The sequence below is a fragment of the Anas platyrhynchos genome, chromosome 21 (assembly GCF_047663525.1).
Source record: "Anas platyrhynchos isolate ZD024472 breed Pekin duck chromosome 21, IASCAAS_PekinDuck_T2T, whole genome shotgun sequence".
NCBI lineage: Eukaryota > Metazoa > Chordata > Aves > Anseriformes > Anatidae > Anas > Anas platyrhynchos.
Genome location: NC_092607.1, coordinates 18,491,774 through 18,502,836, shown reverse-complemented (window position 1 = coordinate 18,502,836; position 11,063 = coordinate 18,491,774). Strand labels below are relative to the sequence as shown.

General features: G+C 47.9%; 1 protein-coding gene and 1 long non-coding RNA gene across 13 annotated transcripts in view; both read left to right on the top strand.

Annotated features, from left to right (window-relative positions):
* Nucleotides 1–74: 74 nt before the first annotated feature.
* SLC35C2 (solute carrier family 35 member C2) overlaps nt 75–11,063 on the top strand; it is a 66,983-nt gene continuing 55,994 nt past the window's right edge. For 7 of the 12 annotated variants that reach the window (XR_011804359.1, XR_011804360.1, XR_011804354.1 and 4 more), the window contains exons 1-9: nt 75–325; nt 412–562; nt 3,411–3,474; nt 3,699–3,771; nt 3,952–4,120; nt 4,405–4,488; nt 4,832–5,007; nt 5,698–5,827; nt 5,974–6,205. Coding sequence is in view for 5 of the 12 variants with exons in the window: in XM_027472883.3 (XP_027328684.1) it covers nt 215–325; nt 412–562; nt 3,411–3,474; nt 3,699–3,771; nt 3,952–4,120; nt 4,405–4,488; nt 4,832–5,007; nt 5,698–5,827; nt 5,974–6,092 (1,077 nt within the window). In the remaining 7 variants the exon portion in view is untranslated. Of the gene's footprint in view, nt 326–411; nt 563–3,410; nt 3,475–3,698; nt 3,772–3,951; nt 4,121–4,404; nt 4,489–4,831; nt 5,008–5,697; nt 5,828–5,973; nt 6,876–11,063 lie in introns of those variants that run through there. The other 5 variants (XM_027472886.3, XM_027472883.3, XM_027472887.3 and 2 more) reach the window with 5 other exon arrangements.
* On the top strand, nt 569–1,920 carry LOC139999186 (uncharacterized). Its single transcript, XR_011804375.1, has 2 exons — nt 569–1,112; nt 1,215–1,920. It is a non-coding gene; the product is annotated as an uncharacterized lncRNA (long non-coding RNA).

The window sequence follows — 11,063 nt, the reverse complement described above, 5'->3', positions numbered from 1 at the left end:
CCGCCGCCGCGCCCTCGGCCGTTGAGCTCCGGCCCGGCCTCGCGCCGTGACGCCACGGGCCCCGCCCCGCCCGGGCCCCGCCCCCCGCCGCGTCGCCACCGCCGCCTTCGCTTCCCCTCCGGGCCCGGCCCGGCCGCGGCGCGAGGCTTCTCCCCCCTCTCCCCCCCCCCCCCTTTACGGCCGGCGCGGGGCCCCGGGCGGGTGGGAGGCGCGCATGGGGGCGGGCGCGGCAGCGCTGGGGCGGGCGGCGCTGGCGGCGGCGCTGGTGCTGCTGTACTACGGCTTCTCCATCGGCATCACCTTCTACAACAAGTGGCTCGTCAAGGTGCGGGGCGGGGGCGGGGGCGGGGGTAGGGGGGGCGGCGGCGGCCGCAGCAGCAGCGGCGGTGACGGCAGCTGTCGGTCCCGCAGAGCTTCCCGTTCCCGCTGCTCGCCACCCTGCTCCACCTCCTGCTCATCTTCGCGCTCTCGGCGCTGGCCCGTGCCCTGGCGCGCTGCCGCTCCGGGCGGCCGCGGGCGACGCTCTCCTGGGCCGACTGCCTCCGCCGGGCGGCCCCTGCAGGTACGGCCGGGCGCGGCGGGGCGGGGCGGGGCGGGGCGGAGGGCGCCCGGGCCGCTTCGGCAGCCGCGGCGTCCCCTCGGGCCGGGGGTTCGGCCGGGCGCCGCTGCCCGGGGGTAGGCGCGAAGCCGCGGGGAGCAGCAGCCGCCGCTCCGCCGGGGCACTGCTGCTGGCGGCCGGTGCGTTTCCTTAACGGCGCTTCAGGCGTAGATTTTCCTAGAGACCTGCTGGGTTTGTTGTCACAAGAAAAGCGAGTCAGAACACAGGCGGGCCACTCGGAACATATTTTTCTTAAGGAACAACTGGCACGTGCAAACATACAGTGAGAGTGTTGTAGACACCTCCGCAAGTTGTTTCACAGAATCGCAGAGCAGAGGAGGTTGTCAGGGACCTCTGGAGGTCACCTACTCCAACCCCGAGCAGGTGGCCCTGCTCCAGGATCATGTCCAGATGGATTCTGAACATCTCTGAAGAAGACTCCAGCACCTCTGGGCAACCCATACCGGTGCTCCATCTCTCGCACAGCACAGAAGTGCTTCCTGCTGTTTAGATGGTACCTCCTGTCTACTTTCAGTTTGTACCCATTGCCTCTTGTCCTGGCACTGGGCACCACTGAAAAGAGCCTGGCTCCATCTTCTTTGCACCTTCGCTTCAGGTATTTATAGGCATTGATGAGATCTCCCCTGAGCCTTCTCTTCTCCAGGCTGAACGATGCCAGCTCTCTCAGCCTCTCCTCGCAGGAGAGGTGCTCCACTGATAATCTTGGTGGCCCTACATTGGATTATCTGCAGTATGTCCACATTGCTCTTGTACTGGGGGCCCATCACTGGATGCAGCACTCCAGGTGTGGCCTCACCAAAGCTGCGCAGAGGGCGAAGAATCGCCTCTCTTGACCTGCTGACAATACTTTGCCTAATGCAGCCAAAAATACCTTTAGCCTCCTTAGCGGCATGGGCACATTGCTGCTCATGTCCAACTTGGTGTCCACCAGGACCCCCAGGTCTTTTTCTGCTGCTTTCCAACTGGGTGACCCCCAGTGTGCCCTGGTGCCTGGAGTTCCTCCCCAGGTGCAGGACTCTGTGCTTCTCCTTGTTGGACTCCATGAGATTTTTGTCAGCCTGCCTCTACAGTCTGTCAGGATCCTTCTGGACAGCAGCATGACCATCTGGTGAATGAGCCACTCCTCACAGTTTTCTTCTCTGTAATGTTGATATCAAGCCATGCATTTACGTTAATTTAATCCTTTTCTCTAGTTAGAACTTGGTCTTTGTAATACAAAAGTTTATGTATAACACAAAGCAGCTGTAGTAGTTCTTGAGAAGCAAAGCTCCTATGCAAGAATAAAGACATGTTAGCAATTCCTTGGTTGTATATTATTATCTTGGTTTAGTTGTAGTTGTAATGTCTCATACAGATCATCTGGTTCAAGATCTCTGAGATTTGTAATACCTTGTATAACGTGTCCTGTGCTTTCTTGATTATTTTTTTTCTACGTTTCTGTAGCAATATTACCTTTCAGCATAGCGTGCCGCTGGATCAGTAAAACTTTTTTCTGTAGTAGCAAGCTAGTGAGCTGCATGTGGACAACACCAAATTAGGCACGAGTGTTGATCTGATCAAGGGTAGGAAGGCTCTTAAGAGGGGCCTGGATAGGCTGGACTGGTGGGCCGAGGCCAACTGTATGAGGTTCAACAAGGCCAAGTGCCGGCTCCTGCACCTGAGACGTAATAACCCTGTGCAATGCTACAGGCTGAGGGAGGAGTGGCTGGAAAGCCACCTGGTGGAAAGGGACTAGGGTATAATTGGTCAATAACCAACTGAATAGAAGCCAGCAGGCTGCTCAGATGGCCAAGAAAGCCAACAGCATACAAGACTTGTATCAGAAATGCTGTGGCCAGCAGGACTAGGGAAGTGATTGTCCCTCTACACTCAGCTCTGGTGAGGCTGCACCTCGAATTCTGTGTTCGTTTTGGGCCCCTCACTACAAGGAAGACACTGAGGTGATGGAGCGTGTCCAGAGAAGGGCAGTGAAGCTGGTGTGGAGTCTAGAAAACAATTACGAGTTTGTTTAGCTAGAGAAAAAGAGGCTCAGGGAAGACCTTATTGCACTATACAATTACCTTAAAGGAGGCTATAGTGAGGTAGGGATCAGGCTCTTCTCCCAGGTACCAAGTGATGAGGGGAGGTGGTCTCAAGTTGCACCAGGGAAGGTTTGGGTTGGATATTAAGAGAAATTTATTTACTGAAAGGGTCGCGCAGCATTGGAATAGGCTGCCCAGGGAAGCTGTTGAATCACCAGCCCTGGTGGTCTTCAAGCAACATGTAGATATAGAACTTAGTAGCATTGTTTAGTGGTGGATTTTAGTACTAGGTGAAATGTTGGACTAGATGATATTAGAGGCCTTTTTCAATCTGAGTGATTCTATGATTCTGTGAGGATTAAGGGTGCACACAGGGTTGTTGCCAGACTCACCTCTTCAGGTTTCTTGAAGTGACCTTCATACTTGACAGTTATCATGCTCTGATGCATTCAAAAAAGACTAAATGGTGCAAATCTGTGATGGCTTTCAGTCACAGCAGAGGGAAAGGGGTTTCTGTTTTTGTGTTGTTTTTTTTTTTTTGTATGGCATTTATTAAATAAGGGTGGTGCTGGGCCAAATTTGGGTCACAGGGAACAGGATAGAAACAAACTGAGAATATCTGAGCCATTTTGGTATTGAAGAGTTAACATGAGGAAAATATTTTTGTTTTTCTGGATCTGCTCTCCTTCCTATTTGTGTGGTCAAGTAGCAGGGATTTCTTTTATGTAGTGGAAGACAATTAATTTCAGGATTTTTCTTTGATTCTTCAGCTTTGTCTACTTCATTGGATATTGGATTGAGTAACTGGAGCTTCCTGTATGTTACCGTCTCCCTGTGAGTACAAATCTCATCTTCCCTGGGAGTCCTCTGTTGTGACTTGGAAAATGCTTTGTCAGGGTCAATTTCTTGAAGAGGCATATGGCTTGATGGGGTTGGCATGCAGGGTGTATGATAGTCTAGCTGGTAGCTGTGTATCAGTGGGTGATCTAGTTCTTGAAGGTACTTTATTGGGAAGGACTGTATTAGAGGATACTGATAATGTATTTTGGTCCTTACAGCTACACGATGACCAAATCCTCTGCCATTCTCTTCATCCTGCTTTTTTCACTGCTCTTTAAGCTGGAGGAAATGGTAAGGGTCCAATGCAATGCTTTAGGGAAGCAAAATGTTAGGCCTGGGGAAACAGGTAGTAGATGTACGTGATACGTGTAAGTAGAGGAGGAATGCAATTGTGTGGATGAATGCAAAAGAGGTGTCTGACTGTTCGTCTTCAGGAATCTCTGTAGTGATTTTGTGTTTGCTCTTGTCCAGAGGGTAGCATTGGTGCTGGTGGTTCTGCTCATCGCTGGGGGGCTCTTTATGTTCACCTACAAGTCCACACAGTTCAACACACAAGGGTTCGTGCTGGTGCTCTGTGCCTCTTTCCTTGGTGGTGTTCGCTGGACTCTCACACAGATACTTATGCAGAAGGCTGAACTAGGTATGTACGGAGTTAAGAAGTGGGTCATGGTGCTGGTGATGGGGAGGGGAATAAGGAAATGGTAGCACTTGCTGCAGAAACAAAACTTGTATAAGGGATAGTGTTTGAAACCTGGGATAGGGGTCATCTGTTGGTGGGTAATGAAGACGGCTTGGCCTCTGCAGCAGCCTAGGTATGGGCATTTCAAGTAAGGTTTACATCTACATATGGTAATAAAAACTCAAGGAACTATGTTATTCCATGGCTTGTTGTTACCTGGTCTGTTATTGATTCTCCTCTTTCAGGGCTCCAGAACCCCATTGATATCATGTTTCACCTGCAGCCGCTCATGTTCCTGGTGCTCTTCCCTCTGTTTGCAGTGTTTGAGGGTGCGTGAGTTAATTAGAGAAAGCAAGGGTAGCTTTAGAGAGTGGTTGGGGAGAGTGCTCGGCTGTTTGTTGTTAAAGAAAATTCATGTGGATAAGTGAACGCTTGTGAACTTTACAAAGTAGTTAGAGACCTGGAGATAGAAGGACCAAGATAGAACTTATGCTGACAGAACATTATAGAGTGCATAAGAATAGTAGCCTGCCACACGTGTGGAAGAAAGGGCTGTGAAGAACTGGCTCCATGTTCTCCATATGCTGGAATGTGAGCAGCTCACCCCCATCTTGTTGTGGGGAGTCCTGAGTATTGGGAAGGGTATTCTGCTACTCACTTTCTTGTTCCTAGGCCTGCCTTTGTCCATATCAGAGAAGCTCTTCCATTTCCATGAAGCAGGAATGCTGCTCTGTCTGGTAGGGAAGCTGTTCTTGGGTGGAATTCTTGCCTTTGGTCTAGGCTTTTCTGAGTTCCTCTTGGTTTCCAGAACATCTAGCCTCACCCTTTCCATTGCTGGCATTTTTAAGGTAAGGCATGGTTCCTGTGCTAATACTAGAAGGCAAGTACTGAGTTATCCCTAATGGGCTTCCTGTGGTGGGAACTTCTTTACAGCTTTATATATAATCTCTTATGATTTTTATTCTCCTTGCACAGGAGCTTAATGCTTTTCCTTGCAGTCTCTGCAGTGAAGGCCCTTGATCACTGCTACTCTGACAGCAGAGTAGCAGAGCCCTTGGTCCTTGCCTCTGACAGTCTGATGGCTATTCTATAAAAATACCATTGAAGTCCAAAGTTTGGTGGGATGTGGGAGAAACTAAAGCATATGGGCTTCGTAAACAACAGATGATGTGGGAGGGAGGAGAATTTAAGAAGGGCACTCTCTTGCATCAGACCTGGGGAAAGACAAACCAGTGGTTTGAGGTAACTGTTAATCTGGTTTGGCACATTCTCCCTTTCTTTGAGGAGTCCAGGACGTGTACTTTTGAGCTGATTGGTGACATGTGCCAAGCCGTGCAGTTAGGAGACTTAAAATCCCCAATTCCAGTTTAACAGGTCATTCTGTCTCTGGAATCTGTTTTTAGAACTTCTGCACATGGAAGAACATGCTGGTGGAAATTAGCAGCTTGGCATCTTGATTTAGGCTTGAGCTGTAAAACATCTCATGTGTATCTCACTGGGTCCTGCTGTGCCACATGTCATCTTTTTTCTTTCCACAGGAAATCTGCGTTTTATTCCTCGCCACACATTTGCTGGGAGACCACCTCAGTCTCTTGAACTGGCTGGGTTTTGCTGTCTGTCTGTCAGGAATCTCTCTTCATGTCATTCTCAAAGCCATAAATGCCAAAGGTGATTCTGTTTTAAATGACTTTCTGTTTCTCTGTAGGCATCCTTGTAGTTTCACTGAGCTCGAGTTTCCAGCTCGTTGCCAGTGTTCAGGACTGATGGGTACTATAGTGAGTTAGCTTATTAGTAAATGGGCTGTCTGCATGCAGGTGAAAAAGCACTGAATCTAAATGAAGAGGCAAGCTCTGACCCTGACCTGGAGCTGCTGCTGCACCATGCTGAACGTGGGGAGGAGGAAGAGGAAGTGGAAACCATACAACAACACTGAGTGAACACGAAGCATAAAGAAAGGCTGCTTCTCTGTTCTTAACTGGACCTCTGACAACTGTCTGGGAGGAAGGTCTAAGACTCAGTGACTTCCCAAAGGAGAGCCAGTGTCTGGTGAGAGTCCTGCTCTTCTACTGCAGTGTGGATCTGTAGATGCTGCACAGCGAACAGGCAATACCCCTTTCCAAGAGAGTGAACTTAGAAGATGAGCCCCAGTTAAGTGGAAGTAGAATGGAGTGGTGAGACTGGGAAATGCTACAGAAGACTTTCTAGGGAATGCTGAGGGATGTACATGGAGAGGGTAGACTGTCAGCTGTAGATTGAGCATGGACATGTCTGGACTGCAGGCTGAATGGTTCAAGGATGATTTTAGTGGTGTTTAGGCTTTGGCTTCAATGGAGAAGGTAGATACATCTTCTCATGCTTGTTTTATGGTTCTGCCAAGTGGGAGCTCCTTTCTTCATGGAAGCAGATGATTGCACATAAATCCCAAGACTTGTCCCAGTGAGAAAAAGCCTTTGTGCTTAGTGACCTCCATGTGTGCATATAAGAGAAGAAGTAAATGTCTGCTGGTATTTGGGACCAATTGAACATAACCAAATGATGCTGGGTGGAAGAAGAACAGGGATACGTGAGTACTACTGGCCATATAGCCATGGGGGACTACTCTCTAGCTAGGGAGATCTAGCTTGAGCAGGAAGCTTATCAGAAAGTATGTGGGTGTTTTTGTTCTTTTGTTTTGGTAGTTTGGTTTTAATTTTAAATAAACTGATTTTCTGATTCCCTTCTGTCTGCACAGTGTACACCTGTGCTTCAGCAAGCAGAGGTTGTTTCTCTTTCGAATTCGTTTTAGACCCACACTACCTTGCTACTGCGTGCCCAATTAATTTTGAGGCCAGGTACACACATACTTGCCCATGAACAGGTTCCTTGACCTTTAGGATTAGGGGGATCTTCCTGCAATCTGTTGTATTTGTGCCAGCTGAGAGAGCAGACTGACTTGTCTGCCTGGATGTGTCCACAAGACCCTGTACACTAAGAACACTTTTAGTATTGTGTCTTGCTGTAAGAGTCACTTCTTTGCCCCATTGGTTTGGATCAGTTAGAGCTCTAGTCTCGTCCAGGAAGGTGGAATAGTGCAGGATTTAAGATGTGTCTACTTCCTTTCTGCTTAGCTAAAAGTGGGGTTTGGTGATAGCTTTTGGTTTGTTTGTTTGTTTTTGCTCAGCAGAATTTTTATTTCTTTATAGTTTTTGTTCCATGTTAGCTTTTAGAGTTCTGGGGTGGTAATGACATGAGTGCTTCCCAAAGAGTTAACAGTGCAGTCTTTCTCCTGAGAGGAGCTGGGCATTAAAGTGAATTTCTCATACTCTGAGAACCTGAATCACTTCAACTAGAGCTGTCTCTCTGTTGATTTTGCTTCCCAGTTTCCAGATACAAAGTCTTCCTTGATGACTTTAATCAAGAGCATGTTCCACAAAGAACTGGTTCTAAAGAAAGCTTTACCCAATACTGATTTTTGCTCTAGTGGATGAAAAGCTTTGCATGAGCCAGCAGTGTGCGCTTGCAGCCAGAAGGCCAACTGCGTCCTAGGCTGCATCAACAGAGGAGAGGCCAGCAGGTCGAGGGAGGTGATTGTCCCTCCCCACTCTGCCCTCGTGAGCCTCCACTGGACTGCTGTGTCCAGGTCTGGGGCCCTCAGCACATGAAGGATGCTTGCTGATCTGTCCGAATGGGTTCAAAGGAGGGCCATAAAGATGACAGAGGGCTGGAGCACCTCTGCTGTGAAGAAGGGCTGAGAGCTGGGGATGTTCAGCCTGAAGAAGAGAAGGCTGGGGGTGACCTTATTGCAACTTTTCAGTACTTAAAGGGGGCTTATAAAAAAGATGGAGAGCAAATTTTTGCTGACAGATAATGACAGGACAAGTGGGGAATGGTTTTAAACTAAAAGAAGGGAGATTTAGATTAGAGGTTAGGAGGGAATTCTTCACTCAGAGGGTGGTGAGGCACTGGAACAGGTTGCCCAGAGAAGTAGCAGATGCCCCATCCCTGGAGGTGTTCAAGACCAGGCTGGATGAAGCCCTGAGCAGCCTGATGTAGTGGGTGGCATCCATGCCCATGGCAGAGGGATTGCAACTAGATGATCTTTAAGGTCCCTTCCAACCCAAACTATTCTGTGTTTCTAATGAACACTAGTAGCTTCTTTTGGAGTAGACAGCAGGTGGTGCAACTACTTCATGTAAAGCTTCTGAACCAGCAATTCTCAGCCAGGCTGGCATAGCAAGCGATCCTGTGCATCAGCGGGATGTTGTCTGGAGCTAAGAATGGCTTGGTCTGTTCCTAGCCAAATTTTCCAATAGCTAGGAGTCATGATGCTTCCAGCAGGATTCGGCCTGTTTGCCCTACTGATATGTGTAAGCCCCGTCGCTTTTGGTGAAGCACTGAATGCTGCTTGTACTTGATCTGAAGCAGTTATTCTTTCTGTGTGTGATCTCTGTTTGGCAATGCTGCAACTGCTCTTTGCATTTCACTTTTCACTCTCCTAGAACTGAACCTTAGACTTCTGCTGTGCAGCTCTTAGGCTGGGATTTCTGGTCCCTGTAAATCCAAGGTAAAGGAGAAATTTGTTCACAGGTGAGGATTTGCACCTTATATGGTGCTGGAAGATGAAATGTCATAGTGCAAATGCTGCTGCTTGGGAACTGTAAAGCACTGTAGCCTGTTGGTTCTGGTATTGTTTCTTCTTTAAGGTGAAGGGGATGCCCTAGAACCTAGTGTCCCAACACTTAGTGTTTCTATCTAGACACAGCTTTTTGGTGACAGATACAACACTGTGTCACCACTTGTTTCTGGTGGGGATTGGTAGGTATCTATGGTGCTGGAGTAGGCTGCCCAGGAAGGTTGTGGAGTCTCCTTCTCTGGAGATACTCACGGCCTGTCTGGACACCTACCTGGGCAACCTGCTCTAGGGAATCTGCTTTGGCAGGGGGGTTGGACACGATGATCTCTTGAGGTCCCTTCCAGCCCCTATAGTTCTGTGATTCTGTGATCTATTTTCTTGTTCAGTAAAATGTTGTTCTTTTTGGAGATAAAGGTAAGAGAAATACAAAAGTAGGAATGTGAAAGTGTCTACTGCTTCATGATTTTGTCACAGTATATGGTATGGATAGTCAGTTCAGTTTGCTTGTGAAACTGACTGAGCATCATTTGTCTGTTCTGGAAATAATCCTATTCTAGTTTTCTAGTTTCTTCTAGTATACAGGTAGGAATGGCAGAGGATCTTTGTCCTATTCCTGCCCAGGAAGATAAAAACCCCTTGTGAGTTGCTTGATGATAATTAACTATTAACTACTCCTTTGGATTTATTGGAGGAAGATTTTTTTCCTCAGCCTAATAAATACATATCGGGATCCTGTGGTGCAGGGACATGCATGGTAGGTCGTATTCTAAAAGTGTGTGACACAGCAAGGAGGCCTTAATCCAGCTCATGCTGAAATACTTTTGCTGTTTATCTGGGTCTGCAGTGCGATGGATGGAAAGGGTTTTTCCATTCTATGAGTGGCTGGGAATTGCTGAAGGTGCTCCTGCAAGGATTCTTGCCTGAGACTAATCCACAAGATTACCTCTAGTTCTGGGAAAGCACTGCTGTTTTGAAGTCTTTAAATGATGTTTCCCTGTGCAGTTCTCTCAGCAGGACAGGAATCTCATTGGGGTAGAGTTGACTATGCCATGACTGCTGGGGTGCAGAATAGGCAAAATTCTTCTTGTTTGTTTAATTTGCCTTTCTACTGCTTTAAAAGTTCTTTTTTGTCTATTTTATGCTAGAGTGACTCCTACCATTCAGATGAAATGTCACATTGATTTGATTACACTGTTTGGAATAGCATGCTTGGAACTCATTTGAGGCATGAAAAAACTTGTGTGATAACTCATCAGATAGAGAAGGCACAAGCACCTGAGTGGGCATAATTTCTTCTTGAGCCCTGATAGCTTTGGGGGGCTGTGCTAAGAGTCTTCAAGTCAGCTTGCATGTGATTTAAAGAACAGAGGTTAATTGCCTAAGGTTCTGCTTGAACAGCTATATCAAGAGCTGTATGACAAGCAGAGGTCCATCTGTGTACTAGCCTCGAGTCAACGCTGTGTGAGGTTGAAGGCTCATTGGCCAGCTCCAGCATCCTATAAGAGGTGAGAATGGACAGTGTTGGCCCTTCAGGACCTTATTCCACAAGTGACCATAACAAAAATGCCAACAAACCCACATGCCTAGCAGGAATGCTAAATAGGTGTGCCTAGCTAAATAGTAAAGACATGGTCCTGCCCTTTGAGGAGAGGAACTTCTTAGAGTCTGGTCTGGAACCATGCAACTTGACCATTTTTGGGGTGTCTACTGAGGCCTCTTTGTCCAGCTAGGACTTCTTTTAGCATCTGCACATCAGTGTGTTTGGGCAGCAGTCCTGGAATTTACTTTCTCTTGCCTGGAATACTCCCACTGAGACCTGTGTGCATCTACCTTCGTGATGCTGTCATGCATTCCCATCTGTGTGTGCAGGGGTAGCTGTAGATCTGTAAAATATCAGTGAAAAAACACCTTCTTTGCTAGAGTTTTAGAGTTCCAGCATAGAGATTTGGATTTAAATACAGTGTAATGTTGAATATAAATGTTAGTACTGCAGGTGCCTCAATGGGGTTACCAAACAACAAGTTCTGAGAACCGCTGCTTAAGTCTCTTAGTCTGCCTGCCATTAACTGACCAAACAGATGGGTCTTTTGCACTCTAAACTGTTGTTGAGTGCTTGGTGTTGCCTGGGAAACAGAGAAGGAACATGAGTGGATCCTATTGTTTGTGGGTTTATCTTGCTTTTGTAACAGCTTCTGGGGAGAGCCTCAACTTTGCAAGGGAGGCAGCGCAGCTTGTATTTTCCCTCTTCCTCACTCCCCACGCTTCCTGTGGCAGCATTGCTGTTCTTTGTCC